Source organism: Artibeus jamaicensis, unplaced genomic scaffold (genome assembly GCF_021234435.1).
Source record: "Artibeus jamaicensis isolate MK-2021 breed Jamaican fruit bat unplaced genomic scaffold, CSHL_Jam_final contig_519, whole genome shotgun sequence".
Classification (NCBI taxonomy): domain Eukaryota; kingdom Metazoa; phylum Chordata; class Mammalia; order Chiroptera; family Phyllostomidae; genus Artibeus; species Artibeus jamaicensis.
Genome location: NW_026521871.1, coordinates 701,167 through 718,972, shown reverse-complemented (window position 1 = coordinate 718,972; position 17,806 = coordinate 701,167). Strand labels below are relative to the sequence as shown.

General features: G+C 42.7%; 1 protein-coding gene across 14 annotated transcripts in view; it reads right to left on the bottom strand.

Moving 5' to 3' along the window:
- MAGI1 (membrane associated guanylate kinase, WW and PDZ domain containing 1) overlaps positions 1–17,806 on the bottom strand; it is a 627,829-nt gene that overhangs the window by 25,850 nt on the left and 584,173 nt on the right. For 11 of the 14 annotated variants that reach the window (XM_053669009.1, XM_053669011.1, XM_053669012.1 and 8 more), the window contains 3 exons: positions 9,235–9,451; positions 5,053–5,136; positions 991–1,082 (listed from right to left, as the gene is read on the bottom strand). In XM_053669009.1, the coding sequence (XP_053524984.1) occupies positions 991–1,082; positions 5,053–5,136; positions 9,235–9,451 (393 nt within the window). The remainder of the gene's footprint in view (positions 1–990; positions 1,083–5,052; positions 5,137–9,234; positions 9,452–17,806) is intronic. The other 3 variants (XM_053669016.1, XM_053669017.1, XM_053669023.1) reach the window with 1 other exon arrangement.

Genomic DNA, 17,806 nt, shown 5'->3' with positions numbered 1-17,806 from the left:
CGAGTCTCTGCTGATGCCTTGTGAAGTGCTCTCCCTGCTGGTGCTACTCAATACACAAAGGCAGCGGCAAATATAACAGAATTGGCCAAAGGATCAGGCCATTATTTTCTTAATAGATACCAATTCCTACTTTGCTTTTTGGTTTCATTTTCTTTGATGGGCACTTCAGATGGATTAGCTCCCAATTTTCACATATGTGAACATAAGCTTTTTTAGAAAGGATCTAGTGAAACTGAGGGTCCGTATGTCTTTGATTAAATTTAGCTTTAAATCCTAGCTCTAGAAATCATCTCTCTGTGTGTCTTAACTCCCCAGAGACCTAGTCTTTCCCCCAGGTAGTCCGCGAACCCCAGGCAGCAGGAGACAGGAGCCCAGACCTGACTAATGGTCACAGGGTCTGGACCTCTGGCCCCATAAAGATAACATCTCAACCTAAGCTATGTTTCAGCTCCTGAGACCTAAGTAGAACGATGCCCTGGGTATTTTCCCGCGAGACTAGACAGAGGGATGCTGGAACAGACTTCAGAGCTGTGCTCAAGACCTAAAGAAATGATTTACTACAGTTACCCCACCTTCCACCAATCAGCTCCCAGAATGACCCTGAACCCCTAAACCATGGGGTCTTGTGATTTTTCCCTATATAACCTGTATCTTACATGCCATCAGGGAGTTTGGCCTTTTGAATATTAGCTTCCTGTTCTCCTCACTGGTGCCATTCATGATAAAATAGCTGGTCTTTCTCTATTGCAGTTCTCAGTGTCTCGTGTTTGGCTCTGCTAGCACCAGGTAGACGAACTCTCTAAGACTAGTCTCTTCCCTCAGGACAAAAACATCTCTAGAAAATCTAAGGAAAAACCTCCACTGCCTGAGATGAAGCAATGTTACATTTAGAGGGACTCCAATCATGGTGATTTGTTACTGATGCCAATTTGCTTTGAAGTCTTAGAAAAGAACACTGGGAAAGGGAGGAGGGGGACACGAAAGACTCACAGGTTCCCCTGGCTCATTTCCACCAAGAATCCTAAATCCAAACCCAGTCTCTTTTCTCCAGAGGAAGATATCCTGTTCTTGGTAATCTGGACCTAGAGAGGGCATTAAAAAAAAAAAAAAAGAGATTACTTCTCTGATCAAAGCAATCATACTGCTAAGGTTACATACACAGTTACAGGACCAACACTGACGGTGCTGAGCAGATGACAGTTTTCTAACACAGACAAGGCAACAACAGAATCTGCATGTGAAGTAATGGAGGGTGCTGGGTGACAGTGAACAATGGGAATAGTCATGGAGCCCTAAGTTTTTTCAAAAGACTAATCAACTGTTCGATAATTCCCAATCAAGACCAAGTCATGATCCCTGACTAGGCCAGAAATCAGCATTGACTGCTCTCCTCGGGGCTGCTGCAAGGGGACTTAATTAAGATCATCATGTGCAGCACTGCACCGTGGAGGCCCGTGTCCAAGAGAGAGATGCCCAGTCTAGCGACCTCTGAAGCAGGAGCTGGCTTAGTGCATTTAGGAGGCCCGTTAAGTCGCCTGATGTTATAGCAACTAGAAAACAGACAAAAAGCTTGCAGTAAAGTGCATTCCCTTAAAAAAAAAAAAAGAATTATTTCTTTCTCCTTTGAGGTAGTCGAGACCAGGAATGCCAGTAGTTTGATTTGTTAGATCATCTTTGCCAAAAAAAGGTTAGTCTTAAACATCCTAAAATTTCCAAATTTGCAAAGTTTACTACAGTTTCAGTACTATTACCAAAAAGTAGCCAGAATTCCATAACCTAAGATTTATGGTGACAACAAAATTGTTCTGCATCAATGAACCATACTTCATTGTAAAAATGACTGACTGCTTTACTCCTGAACTTGCTGTAGTGTTTCAACATTCAATGTATTAGTTTATTATCAAATAACTTGATATTTCACTTTTAAAACTTAACAGTTCAGGGTTTAAAAAAATTTTTTAATCTCAAATTTTTTAATCACTTTTTTAATTTTTAAATTTTTTTAAAAAATAAAAGCAATTTTCATAAAAACATGCTGCTGCACATGAAATTGTTCTATATACCACTGTTACTTAACTAAGGTAATAGAGTTATTTCTATTTAATTCTCATTTAACATTTTAATATATAGTGTTTTATGGTCTGTGAAGTGACACATCTTTTATTTAAAGAGAAAAAATATAGTTTAGTGGCAGTGAATCTCAAAGCATTTGAAATACTGTTCTGCACACTTTCTGGTTTATTTAAGTAATTGGATTCTGGGATGAAGCAGTGGATAGGCCTGAGAATTTGGCTCTCAACACCTCCAACTCTGTACGACAGAACAGGGGAGAAGGCAGTGGTGTTTATATTTTAAGCTAGCGAGAGATGTCCCTCTTCAGTGACTTGTTCACAAGCTTAAATGGATAGGGACTGAATGTGCCGAGAAAGAAGCAGCTAAATACACAGGTAAACGCACATCAGAGAGGTTCGAATCTGGAATTTTGCTTGAGCTATCTTAATGCCATGGATTTCAACAGTGCTTTTTATCCAGTGCTTTTTTATTGTAATTGCTGAGGCTAAGCTGTAAGACACCATGGGACATGGAGTTAAGCTACATTATGGCACTCCCATAAACATGATTTGAGAATGATATTTTCTTGAGCATATGAAGGTAGCAACATTTTCTTTCTGTCTCAGTAGCTGGCTAAAGGGTATTTACTATAATGGACTCACTGAAGCTACAAATTAAATCAAGTTAGGTCTCCATCTTTGTTTCACTCAAGTGGAGGATTATTACCAAAACAGGCCACGGGGCTTCCCAGGCAGCACCAGGGGCTGGGTAGAGTTGGCCTGAGTCTGTGGGGCCTTTCTGTGAACAAGAAAAGGGACTCTGCAGAGACTGCAGCCCATCCATACCCATTTTTTCTCAGCATCATTTAACCCAGGAATACTCGTCCTACAACTGATATAGGGTGCAGCCAAGAGGGGGCCCCCAAAAGGAATCTGGAATGGGGTCCAGAACTCAAGGTGTCTGGGAAATATTGAAGAGAAATATAAGATGTCCTTACCCCTTCCTCCACAGGTGTGAATTGGGGGAAGGGACACATGGAGCAGGAACATGCAGGACTGTTTTGTACAGCCACAGCCTTGCATCTAATCCATAGCATGGTCATTTAACATATCTATAGCCTCTGGGGGGTCAGTTAGATATGTTAAATGGCTGTGGCCAGGCTTGAAGCCAGGGGGATGGAAGTCACTGTCCCAAAGATGTAACTGGGGGTAGGGTCCCCCGAGTTACAGGAGTTATAGCACCTGCGTGGGAGCTTGGAGAAGACTGGCTCCAGGACATGGGGCCATACCTGCCCAGACTCACAATGGCAGCCCAGTAAATTTGGAATAATACGGGAATGCTGGCAGGTGTAACTGACTGTGGGAGGATTTGGAAATGGGGGTACAGAGGAAGATTGGCACAGGGATTTAAACCCAGACATGGCAGCCATGTGAGAGAGCCATGTGCTTTTGGCAGAATGAGGACCCCCTCTTGGCTCTGGTGGAAGAAAGAACCATGCAGTTTTGGCCAGAGTGCAGACCCCTGCAGCTTTGGTAGAAGAGGCCCACATGGCTTTGGGGTGCTCCCTTTGGCCATGTGGCCTGGGAAGCAGGAAAGACTTTGCCTGGAAAAATGGGTACAAGAACTCTTGCCAGCAGACCATGAGAAGGTGCCACATGACTTTGGATTAATTAGAGATCCTGCCTGGGCAGTGACACAGCAGACAGTGGCAGAAGCCTGGCTCCCAGACTTTTGCTTCTTTTCCTGAGTTAGGTACCCTGAATTAGGGCAGGGGGAGAAGGGAGGGTGGTGTGCATAAGTGGATATCCTAAAGGACTTTGATATTTTAATGAAGACGTTAGGTTACTACTTTAAGTCTGTATAACATTAAACATTTCCTTTCCTTTTCACAAATATTTGGCATTGAGAGATGTCTTTCCGATTGGTGGCAGACAATCGAGCCCAGTAGGTGGTCCAGATGGTATGAGTATACCATCCTTCAGAGTCTGGGCCCCTGTGTGTCTGTTCTGTACCACAATGACACCAAATGTAGCAAGTTTTTGCCTTGTACTACTCAGTTAGGTGTAAGCTAGCACAGTCTGGGTGGTTGGAGCCAACTAACTTGGGTTTATCATACAGATTAGTCCAGAGGAAAAAAGCATTTGTTTTTCTCTATGGGAAATGGCAAATTTATTAAAAAGCTTCCTGTTGAAAAACAAGATGCCCAATGACACCAAGACTGTTGAGGACTCCAGTGATGAGCCAGAAAAAGAGACACAAACACAATACACCAACACACAGAGATACTGCAAAGAAAGTCTTTTGGCACCTTAGCGTTGGCATTTTAACAGTTATACTCTTCTTTCACCAACCAAATGCCAGGTACGTGAGTACGTAATTTTGGTGATAAATTGGTGCTGCCACATAGAGAATTACAAAATTTCTTTTTTCTGCATCCTCAGCTGCCAGGGGCACTGAGGTTTCTAAAGTACTCCCCCAGTAGGGTTTGTTCTCTTCTTGATTTTAGGCAGATTCTATTATAATTACATTTTTAGGAAGTAGCAGGGTAGAACCATCTTTCTGATGTTTTCACCACTTTGCTTTTCTTTTCAGTGAGGCTAAATAAAAAAGGCTAAGAAAACCTTGTCCAGCTTTCTTCGCTTTTAAGCCCTTGCATAGTAGACAATCTCAGCAGTTAATCTCCTTTGGTAATGCAAGCAACAACTCACTAAAGTGGTCAAAAGACTTCCTTTGATAATTAGATAGAATGGAATCACCGGGTTTGCAGAAAAACCTCCCAGTGTCTCCATTACTACAGAACACACATTTTCAGACTTAGCAAAAACATGCCCATCACTTTTTTATTTCATCTTTTCTTTGGTCCATGCCTGGTCCACAAGAATAGCAAAATGTTTTTGTTCATGGCATTTCTCTTTCTGAGTTTCTCCCCAGCCCCCCAGACCAATGGGAACATCAAACAGGATGGATATAATGAAGAAAAAATTTTCAGTGAATCCTTACTCTGACATTCTCCAAAATTCGTGGAATTGATTTCTCTCTCTCTTTCACCCTTGCTCAATCCCGATGCTGGCGAAGGTGACATAGCTGGAATATTAATTTCACAATTTTGCAAAGCTTAATGCATGTGCTTTCTCTTAGTTCATGTTAATTTCGTTTTGATTGATAAGGAACGTGCAGTTAAGCTTTCACAGTAAAGGTCATGGCTGCTGTGAAGTTTAAAAGACTACAGTTTGATTCTGCTTTATTTTTTATCCCATGGTGCGTTTCTTGTCAAAAAGCTAGAATTTACAATTGTAGTGTTGAAAATTTCATTGAACTCCCATTACCATCTAAGATTCTTCATATTTAATTAAGCCCCAAAGTATACATTCTTGTATGACCTTGTTTTAAACATGTCATGAACTTTAGAGTTGTCTAAACACTTATTTCCTTTAAAAAAATTTAAGTATACTTTTTTAACTGCCACACTGTGGCACTTATTTATTCCTGATGGAATTCATTCCTGTGCTAATACCTGTTCAGGTGAATTCTACGCGGTTCAACCAGGATGGTGTTTTATTTGGAGGCACAAATCATCAGATCTGGCCAAGGTTAAACATGCACAGATAAGAACTGTCATAATAGCTCTTAAAATCTAGACGTGCACACAAGCTCCTTAAACTCACTCTGAGGATGAAGCCAGCCCACCAGTCCCAAATTTGTAAGCAGTGCAGCTTTACCCTGGTTAATATGAAAGCTTGGATATTTCTTCCCAAACTAGTTTGTAAACAGGCAAAATTTCAACTGGAAGTTTTAGATTTTCTTTCAGAGTAAACACTAGTGGACGCTAGCTGGTCCTGAACATTAACTAGTAAGATTACGTCAATGTCATTTTTCCAAACATGCGTACAGTAGGTATGTTACCTGGAGAAAACACAAAACCAGCGATGAGGCTTTTAAAGGACTTCCATACTTGCCTTTGTTTTTAATTAAACACCTAAGCCCTCCAGAGGGGTTTACTAACACATCTGTAATTCCAGACTGACTCATGGGATTCAGCTGTCTTAACAGATGGCTGAATCAAGAACAAGGTATTTTGTGCAGTAGTTAGACCATGTGAAAGAATTGGATCAGGCTGTAATAATCTTCACATCGCCCTTCCCAATAAAATGAAATACAAGGAAAATATATTTCCCTTGTGTTAAATATAAATAAAAGGGGGCATAAATTAAGGGCACACTTAAGGTACTGTGGCTGACTTCAATTTTCTGGGAGTACTTTGCTTATTGTAATGTCTTGGGGGGAGGGGCAGCAAATCACATCTTAGGCTATACATTTTTTTTTCCTTTAAAAAACAAGATAAACAACTAAGGGAATGTCATAAACGTGTTGGGGATGAAGCAAAATACTAAATAAAAGGCAAGATTGATGTAGGTTCAATCACAGGTACTGTGAAAAGTAGAAAATCTGTGACAGATTCAGAATAATTACCATTGGGGAGGGGAGTCTATCATTATTCTCATTTAGCAGCTAGGAAGAAATCCAAGGGACTCTTAACATCAGTTGCGTATCTACAATCACTCCATTACCGAGCCTCCAATCACCAAAAAGAAACAGATTCTCATTTGTGCTGCTGGATCCTTCAGATGGTAAAGAAAGGGAAGCCGCAGAACCGGCCCCACCCCAAACATTTCGGTTTGCCTGCCAATTCTGATGCTTGTGGTGGCTGGCTGTGCAAGGTTCTTATTGTTTGGGAAGTGGGGTGAAAACATTTTTTTTTAAAGTGGATTAAATACTAATTCTGAAGAAAGTTTCCTTCTACCAGGATAAAAATGGCATTTGAGCTGCAGTTTCCTGTTAACTGGATGTCTTAGCATCACCTGCCAATTGTGATGTTCCTGCCAGCACTTCAGAATACAATTTATTTTAACATGAAAAGAATCCTACATGGGGAACTCAGTCCTAAATGTGTGCTGTACTGAGAAAGGCAGAGGCTCAGTCCATAAAGCAGTATCTCAACACCAACAGAAGCTGGGCCACTGATTGGAGAAGCCACATGGTTAAAGAGAAATGTGAAGAGAATTCTAAAACATGCTCTTTGGAAAAGAATTCTTCAGTGAACTCCCTACAGTTTGTGAGAAGACACAGTGAGAACAGACTCCAGGTCCATAACTCAGTAACTACTGCTAATGAGAGACGTTCTAAAAGGGACCGTCTGATCTCACCTTTAACAGGAAGCTAAACAACAAAACAAACAACCCAGCAGAATAAAAACAAAGACACTGAAATAGAGAACAAGGGGACAGTGACCAGAGGGGAGAAGGAAGGGAAGTTAAGGGGAAAAAAGGGGAGGGATTTGGAGGAACAAATAGGAAGGACACAGGGATGAGATCTAAGGGGGGTGGAAATGGGAGGGAGGTGGGGAGCACGGGGCTGGGGGGGGCTGGGTTGGGAGAAATAGGCAAAAAACTGTACTTGAAAAATAACTAAATAAAATTAAAAAAATAAAAATAAAACCAAAACAAAGAAAAAAAACAAAAGGGACCGTCAGGGTTACTTTGGGGGTCTTTCCGGTCCAGGAATGAAACAAATCCCTTCTCAAATTATGTAGCTTTTGTTGGCACAGAGAACCCTTAGCCAAAACAGCCTATTTAATCCCACACATTGTTAGGAGAAAAGGGCAATATTTCCCTGAGGGGGAAATGACGGCAGGACCCCTGAGTGACTTCTAAAATTTGATAATCAGCTAGCCTCCGACTTGACTCATGCCACATAACTGCTGAAATGCACCCAGTAGTGTGGCCAACTTTCCTTCTCATACAGGGATGCTGGCTTTGCTCCCATTTTGAGTTTTGTCTGGGTCACAGAGGAGTTGCTCCAGCCAGCCAAGGAAAGGCTCCCTAGCCCTGTCTGAGGGGGTGTCCCGGAGCTGGGCACCTCCCTCTGCCCCACCTCCTCTGCGCCTCACTCTCCAGGGGGCTCTGCCTGAGAGGTAGCACACCTGTGCAGAGGGGGATAGGGCACAGAGGGTAGGCTAAACAATTCTCTTTTCCCTTCCCTTTTAATCAGACCCTTTACTAAATGCCTCCTCCATCTTTAAACATTCTCTCCTACTCTAGTCCAACAAGAGAAAATGAAGCACATGACCTCCATAGAAGCTTCATACTGACTGATCATCCTCAGGAGGAAGGTCAGCAATAGCAACAGCCAAAAAAGGACCTGTTTGTATGCCCCCAAATGAAAGCATTCTAGGGACTTTCATCAGTGATAAATTAATGAATATTTCTTAGGGCGAATAGTCTTTGGAAATCACTTCATAATAAAGTTAATATTGGCCCTGGCTGGTGTAACTCAGTGGATTGAGCACAGGCTTGCGAACCAGAGGATTGCGGTTCAATTCCCAGTCAGGGCACATGTCTGGGTTGCAGGCCAGTTCCCTGCAGGCCAGTTCCCAGCAGGGGATGCATGAAAGGCAACCACACATTGATGTTTCTCTCCCTCTCTCCTTCTCCTCTAAAGATAAATAAATAAATAAATTAATTAATTAAAAAGATAAAGTTAATATTTTGTTTATAAGAATCAAAAAGTTATGATGCAGGCCATCACTAGCTCACATTTATTGAAAAGGTAAAGCCAGAGGAACATATTTAAAACCACAGGATAAATAATTAAAGTACAAACCACTCTAATTTCTTTTCTTTCTAAGGGGAATGTTTAAAAAGACTGATAATATTGGTTAAAAAAAATACCAGTATTCTTAAAAACTAAGAAACTGCTAAGAAAGAACTTAATTTCTTCTCATTACTCCTGCAATTGGAACCAATCATATTTATGTTCTATTGTACATTGGAGCTGTTTCACAAGAGCATGCTACAATCTCCACGCAGGAGAGAATTAATGAGACAGCAGCTCTTATCTGCTACTTCTTTAAACTGAAAAAAAAACCAACAAAACCCAGAAATCCATTATTATCCAGGCCCTTTATTTGACGGCCATCCATATCTACCCCTCCCCAAACTGAGGACATAATGGAGCCCCCACGACTATCCAGCAGATTCTTTCACTGCTGAGTAGCTTTCACCTCTCACCTTGGTTCACCTCCATCCAGTCTACACACTGAAAATCTATTTTTAACAAGCCTCCAGAGAAAGTTGAAGCCCTGGAGTGGGGTCTCGGAAAGGCAGCAGCCAGGGTGCTACTCACGTCGGCTTTCATACATGCTCCTGGACTGGGCCCAGATTTTGAAAGGATCTGGTTTTTTCTGCCCAGTGCTGTCGGTCTGATCTGGAGCCGGAGCCTCTGCAGGTGGGTACTCAGGGAGCACCTGTGTGCTGTGGCTGGGGGATGCCGTGTGCAGGCTTCGGTGGCTGGAAACACTGTGTTGGGAACTGTTCTGGCTGTCTTTTCTTTCCAGAGGTTGCTGAAAGTGAGTGAGTGAGAAGGGCAAGAGAAGATTATTGTTGGCCCTCTGAGTGTTTTCCATCAATTTGTCTTTGTTCAGCATTTCTGCACACACATACACACACATACCAACAACATTCTGGCTTCCACCTTCCTCCAGCTAATGCTGAATGCAGATAAAACCCCAAGTCATTGGCTAACAGAGAGGGGTGGGCCAGATGCAAAGACATAATCACAAACCGTACTGCCCTCTGGGCTGTGGCAGAAAACAAATCCAATTTTCATCAAAGGTTCTTGGCTAAGACACTGGGCTAATTTATGATGAGATGTGTCAGTCTTAACATCCTCATTTTTTCACAAAATTTGTGACACAAAATACCACTAGTAGTTAAATGTAAGGCCATGATATTTAAAGGAAATACAATCAGTGCTAAAAACAGTTTGGGATTCCATGTCTTTTATTATTCTTTCAGTGATGAAATACCCTTCTGTTATCTAAGGGTTTGTCACCAGTTTTTCTATAAGAAAAGGAGATTAGATCTTTTAAAAATCACTATGTGTGCACTTGAACTTATAAGTACATAGATAACTATTATATGAAGAGCTTTCATAACTCTTAGGTGATCAATTTTGCAGGCATTGCTTCATGTCTTTATCTCCTGATACTACTGTTGGTACTTTATATACCGGTTGACCTCAGGGGGTCAGCCTTCTTAGATCTGCACTCTGTCCAGAGAGAACAAAGTATTCTAAGGAAAAGAATATCATTTACATTTCAACAAAATTAGCAGTTCCTAGTTCCTTAAAACATGCCCAGCAAATGACCCTTCCCATTTTATGAAATGTTCTTTATTTGAATGGGGAGCAAAAACTAAGGGGAGGATATGAAATAGTTTCAGTTCTTATTTTCTCCAGTAAAAGATTTGTAAGCCCAGTTGTTTGGTTTCCCCCATCCAGAATTAAACCCTGAGATCTTGTCCCTCACATGATGGATACTAGGTCCCGACACTTATCTGCTGAAGAGCATCCAGAAGGGACAGAGGACAGGAAAGGGAATCTCTGTCCTCTCTTATGGCTCTTGTACAGCTTATGATTTTGAACTACTCTGTAAGATCTTTGGCCCAGAGCATTCTGGGTCTCTATAGTTATTTGCAGAATCAAAATCTTCTCCTTGGTTTTCAATGAATCTTATCAACAGTTCTTTGCTTTCTCCCTGGGTAGCCTCCATTTTTCATTTCCCATATTGACAGAAATTTCCAAGGTCCCTTTCATTTAAAACTCAGGTCTCTCTGTCCCTCTCCACCCAGTCCTTAATTTAAAAGAAGTATCTGAAGAAAGCCCAGGGAGGACAAAGCTTCATTTGCCCTTGACAATTACAGCTTACAATCTGAAATCAGGTTTTGGCAAGGTTTCAAAGCTGAGGAAAACCGGGCATGCATTTAATAAAGGTAAGATAGACAACTGAAAATGTTCTTCTCTGTGCCTGTGGCAGACATTGAGGACCGTATTCTACACTAGCAGAGAGGTCTTGGTAGGCTGTGTGAGGGGTTTGCCTCGGGGACACACGGGGGATGTTGGGAAAAGCACGGCTTGGGTGCTGACCAACACCATCAGAAACCCAGGAATCATCCTTCTCTTTGAGGATAAACTACTCATCTCCAACCTGGGTGGATCAGCATTCCAAAGACTTGGAATAGAATCTGGTTCTGCCAACTCCCAACAGCACCCTCCCCAACAGCACATTCGGCTCTTCAGGCCAGCTGTCTGATTTCTGCCCCCGGCAAGGCAATTCCTGCCTCCCTGCTTCCCTTGGAGGGCATGCTGAAGACTTTCAGTCAGAAAACATCAATGGCAGACAGAATCTCCATTCTCTTTTGCAAGTACACAGGAATTATTTTTCTCTTCATTGTGATCTTTACCAGGGTGGTCTTTAAAACCCAGCAGGAGCAGCACCAGCCCAGTTTGGGTGTGAACGCACATTAACATAAACCAAAAGACTTGGAATTCCAGGTGTGCTCTTCATACTTTCATGTACTGCCTACTTTTAATTAGAATGCGGAGAATGCTTTTTATCACTGACAGAAAATTTAAAGCCATTTTCATTTTGAAATTAACCTCGGTAACAAAAACTATTGGGGATTATTACTTCTATTTTTACATTTTGGTGGTACTTTGTTCGCCTCTGGGGTTAGGAAGGAGATTTTAAATGTAAAAGCACATAATTCAATAAAAGACCTCCCAGTTTATTCTGGGAGTTGCTTACCTTCCTTCAAATGCCCACCCTCTCTTGGTCCCTCCAATAAGGAGTAAATGCCACACTGTGGGGTCCGTCCCCCTGACACTACCTTCGGTTTGCCCTTAAGTCTCTCTGACCTTTGAAGCTCTGGTCTCCTTCAGGTTCACCCTACTCTTTACAAAGTCTCCTGGGGACCCCAGGGGAGCTGCACTGCAGGCTTACCTGAGGGGCACATCGCACTTCTTCCTTCTGGGGGTTACTCTGTAGTCCCTGGAACCTCAACTGTAACCTCTTCCATTTGTTCCCTCTTCCTGAACTCGAGAAGAATTTTCCTGGTGACCCTGCCCCACCAGAGGGAGTCTGATAAAGACTGGGCCTTCTTCCTGCTGAGAACGCACAGGAGCTTCTCCACGCACACTCACAATGCACGCAGAGTCTGCACATCTCCTCGTGGGCCCTCAGACCCCTCATCAGCTGGCCTAGTGTAACTAATCTCTGGCATGGAGGACGGGACCTCCTTAAATTAAATGAAGATGTAGCTTTGCTATAAACAGAGGTGCAAATGAAGTCTAGTGGACAGTCAAAGTAGAAGTTTGAAACTTGTTTAAAAGTTTAATGCCCCTTCTTACCTCCCCAGTAAATGAGTCATATAGGTCTAATTTAACACAAAATGACAGATACCTTTGGGAACAAGTATGTAAAACTGCCTCACAATCAAGTTGCACTTCTTCAACCCTTTTAAATGCCATCTAAACTTGGTTCTTAAATTTGGAAAAGGAAAAGTAGAGTGGCATCTTGAGAACGTGCCCTAAAAACCGCCGTGCTGCACTGGGCTTTCGTGAACTGGCACATTTGTATCCACGTGGAAGGCTAAATGCATATAATGGTCTGGATGCTTGTGGGATCTTCCCCCAGGTAAGACTGACCTCACTTTGTTTCCTCTCAAGTTCAATTACAAAAAGTACTTAATTTGAAGATGCATTCTGTATTTAATATTTAGCTGGCACTCTGGGCTTTCTGAAGTTTTATGTTCTCTATACACACAAAAGTTTAAAAGTATGCCTTTTTATTTTCTGTGAGCATGATAATTAGCTTTGGCGGTGTCTTTTTCAGGTCAGAGCCCAGAACTGTCCAGGAGAAAAGCCAGCCGTGTCTGTTTATCTCTCCAATCACAGGCAACCGGCGTGCCCTTCAGCAGGCTGCATCACGTCCAGGAAGACCTGGGGCATGAGAACACGCTCACTGCTGAATTAGTTATGAGATCAGGATCAGATCTGCATCTAATGTGATTGGCTTTCACCTCATTTTCTAGGTGAAAAACTGGCCTGAAGACAAATACCTGTAGACAAAGATAAACTCTCAAGCCTGTTGCAGTAATGAATGCAAACTAAGAACCAGGGTGGATGGAGCACCCGGTCCAACACTGACAGGACACCCAGCCTGGGTCCTCCTCCTGAGTAACTAACTAGCTGCAATAGATTTCTTCCCTCCTCCAACAAGTACAGATACACCACCTACTGCGAGTCAGATTCTAAGGGAAGCAGTGTGTAAGTAAGAAAGAGATGGTAGCCGAGCTGTTAGAATATGAACCTCTGTGTATATGTAGGGTTGTATGTGTTTGTATGTATAGGTGAATATTAATCAAATAATTGTAACAGACTGATAACAACATAATGCAGTGCCCTTTAGCTAGGTAACGAGAGGCCTCTGAAAGAACATTCCATCAGTGGAAGCAGCGTGTGCTAAGTCTTCAAAGCAAAATGAGTTTGGAGTGTTTGAGAACAGAGAGAAGGCTAGCATGGCACAGGAAGGGTCCGGGGCCGTCTTAGATGAACTTGGAGACTAAACAGTGAAAGGGCCTTGTGGGTTACTTTAAGGACACTGAGTTTCATTCTCAGTTCAGGGGAGGAGGAACTGTATTAATAACAGGAAAGCAGGTATGCGCCAGGAGCCACCTCGCATCCAGAAACTTTGGTTTGGCTGCTGGGTGGTGTCAAGGTTGGTGGCGATGGGAGTGGAAGCAGAGAGCAGTCAGGAAACTACTGTGTGTCCGGGGAGGAGCCCAGCGAGGTCTATACGATGGGAGTGGTAGTGACAAACTAGAGGGACAAGTGAAGTTAAAAGAAATTTGCTGCCAGAGTCAATAGGGACTGCTCACAGACTGAACACGGGACGGGGCAGGAGGGGAAAGGCGAGAGCTCACAAACATGGGCGTTCACTTCCCAGGTCCCGGCTTCAGTAACTGGTTGGAAAGGGTTGCCATGTGTTGAGGCGAGTATTTCCAATGCTCTGTTGTCACTGGACTGATGTTTTTGAATCAAGAGTTTAATTTCTGAATATAAAATCAGAACCAACTAGAAAAAAAATGGGCTTATTTTTGAAAACTCCATACAAGTCCTTGGCCACATACTAGCCATAAGACTTTTAAAACTAAAATTGTATCCATCTCCCTATAATGAATGATTTCCTTACTACTGACAGGCCAGGGAGATTGGGAAGATGCAATGGTTTTTATAAACGGAAATGGGGAAAACATCAGCTCATCAGTATTTCACAGAATCATTTCAAAATGAAGGTACTTGTAAAGTACGCTGAAAATATTCGCTTGGAAGAGCAAATGAATATGGACAGCACTTAGGAGCTTTAATGATGAAAAGAATTCGTGTAGCTTAAAAATGACAAATCGATACATTTTAAAACAAAATTATTTGCAGTTCACTTATCTGCCAAGATTGAAGGCCACTGCAGCAATTTACATGGACAACAGGAAAAACTCCAAGTGCTGATGAGATATTAGGCCAATGTCATTAAAGGTTGTACAGAAATCAGAGATTCAAATACAAGGCAAAGCAGCTAGCTGATGGTCCTTGTTTTTGACTCCGTCTTTTACTATTTATAGGCCTAAGTCAAACAACTTCTTCCAAAAAGGCAGGCAAGAGGAGTTAATGGAGAAGAAAAGGGAGGTATTGACTGGATAGGAAAATGAATTTTAGTTCACACTGAATGTAAAGCATCTAACACAACTGCAAAGTCTATTTTCTAGGGCTGCAAAGGGTGGAGGGTATGAGTTGCTGTGGGAGGTGAGAGACAAGGAGGCTTATTTAAGTCCTTCTCCCGTCTACTCCTCACATTGCAGCCTGCAGGAACTTTTGATGGTGTGTACTACTGCTCTGGCTGAAGGACAAGTGGCATCAGAGTCCTGCTGACAACCAGGAGAGTTTCAGGAAGAGGCAGGACACATAAAACTGGACGAGCCAGTCTGGGCTCCTTCACGGTGCACAGTATCTTAGAGAGCTCTCCCTGACATCTCTCAGTGACTAGTTGCCAGTGAAGTCCTTAGCATCCTTCCCAGGGGAAAGGAACAGAAGACAATGGAACAGAAGCCTGTCACGACAGCTAGCTTTCAACTTGCTGCGTTTGCAAGAGGTTGTTGGAGAGACTGCCTTAACTCCAACTCAGTGACCCCCTTGTGAAAACTCTGCATGCGAAGTTTTTTAGTCACTGAGAACATTGTATCTCCTTAGTGAACATGGTATGCTTTCTTTGATCTGACACAGTAAATAATGTGGTTTCCTACATTGCTCAGGCTGCTAGTAAACTTGAAAGAACTTCACAGCTCAACTACAGCACCTAACTCAATTTTGGGTCTTTTCTATGGCTTTATATGAGTATTGAACTTAGGTAATTGCAATTTAGAGCTGAATGACTTTCATTAACTGTGTACTTGGTTCTGCTTTGTCAACTTGTGAAAGTATATGCTCATCAGACTTTAAGCCCCGTGAGGAGGATCTCTGTCGATCTGACTGTTTTGTGTGGCTGTTGGTCTCTCCTTGCCGGCAGGAGGGCAGGACTGTCTTCTGTTTTAGTTCTTGATGCACACTGGCACCGGTCTGACAGAGAAGGTATTTGGTTAATGCTTATTGTGGGAACAGAACCATTACAACATTTTGGTGATTTGTGACAATGAATCTATTTTTTGAAAGTAACAATCAATAAATTTTGTGTTTGTAAGCTCCAAAAACAAAGGTACCATGAGATCTTATTTATTATAGCATTCTCGGTGCTGCACACAAAACCTGACACTTAGTAGGTTCTTCATTTACTTGCTAAGTAAATGAATGAATATTTGAATGAATGAATAAAAGGTAAATGTACTGGTAGATAAATGGATAGATGGCAGTTGGACAGATGGACAAGTGGACAGATGAAGGAAGGGACAAACAGAAGCACAAGTGAGAAATGAACAAGTGAGAAAACATCCATGGATATTAACTTAAAATCCAGAGGTTTCTATGATACGCAGGGTTTTAAATTCTTGTGTGTGATCTAGACCAACACTCTCTCACCCGAGTTTCCAGTCAGGGAGATTACGCTGGGCCACAGAATCGGTTTCCTAGTAAGATCTGAAACCTGACAGCAAATGTGTCTTATTCTTGTCCCTGCCATTTGGCAGGAAAATCTTTGGTGTTATGGGTGTCCAAGTATTAAATTAATGAAATTTCATTAAGACAATGCTATTGTTCCCAGTGAGTATATAAACCATAGAGTCAAAATTAAACTACATCTAGTAGGTGAAGTTGCTTATTAAGAGTAAACTATCAAGGCCATCCAAGAGGGGAACCCAGATCAAAAAGATAAATCCCTCTGTTCTAATAAAAACCCAACTACCTAATTATTAAAAGTACTGTTTTTTTTTAAGGCATGAGGGCAAAAAGAAGCTGTTGGTCACATGAGCAAGCCAACAGTGTCAGGAGCCTCTAAGAAAAGAGAAAAACACATGTTGCTGGGTAAGACAGTATATTCACAGAACTGATGGTAAATCTAAGCCCATCGCAGCCCAGGCATTTTACTACGCAGCCTGCAAACCTGGCCTGCCTGTCATTACGTGAATGGCTGTCCAGGAACAAGACGTGCAGCAACCCTGTGGATTCCCTCAGCCCCCAGTGGAAAAACCCCACACTCGTCTGTCTCTCTGGCAGGAAGTCACCGACACTCAGACCGGCAAAGGGAAGCAGCATTCTGCCCACCTGTACAGTGCTCCAACTGATCACAGATGTCAGCCATACTCTACTGGCAGCAGCAGACCTTGGCTGCAATACCCCAAATTTTGTCCAGCAGGTGCCGGAGTGTGCCAGCAGTGCTGTGAAAACCATCATCCCTGTCCTGGCACAGATATCGGGTAAGGACAAGCCCCAAGCTGGGGCTCATTCTTCTCTAACCCAGCAACACTCCAGCCTCTTGGCTTGAGGTAATTAAGAGCCGGCAGACTGTGGGCAAAGCAGTTGAGAGAGCTTTTTTTCCTAGGAATGCAGTCTGAGTAATTGGCTTGCTCTTGCTAATGACATGGCTTCTACAAAAATAAACTGTCACAGGGAATTCTTTCAGCTGACTCTGAACGCAGGCTCTATACCTGTCTGTGACCTTTGAGCACAGCAAGGAATTCCAAAACACTTTGGGGAAGAAGAGTTGCAAATGAATCTACAAAAATCCTAGTGCACAGTAAGTTTGAATGGGATGCAGAACAAAAAGCACACCATGCCACCTGATGTCTTGTTGCCTGTGCAAAACTGCTGAATCTCCCCCAGTATGCTCCTGGCCAAGACTCTGTTCCATGTGGGTGTGTAAAATAAGTCTATGTAGCATGGCTGAGGGTGGGGGGAAAAGGGGTGGCTCCTGCTAACCCAAGCTCATGTGATACATCCTCCAGATTTCTTCTCTTTTCTGCAGGCTGATCAGGTTCCTGGCTATGACCCAGGGATGGGAAGACCCATGTGCATGTGTATACACACACACACACAGAGACAGGCTCTGGCATCTTGGTCAGTACCTACCAGCACTTTTCTGCCTGGACATTAACACAAACTGACAAGGGAAGCAGCCTTGAAGTCACGTGTCCCAATCACCATGACACTAAGCCATTGCAATCACATCAATTATTGCAGTTTTTCTCTTAGGACAACTTGGGAGCAGGGCTTCAGAATGCAGAAAGCTCCCTCTCTCATCTCCTTAATAAACTTCTGCCTCCTGCTGCCAGGCTTGGAGGCAGGTGAAGAGAATTCAGCTGCAGTGCCATGAGCCACAAAGTTTTAAGGTTCTCCTTTCCTGGTGACAGGAAGCTGTAAAATTTCCCTCCCCCAA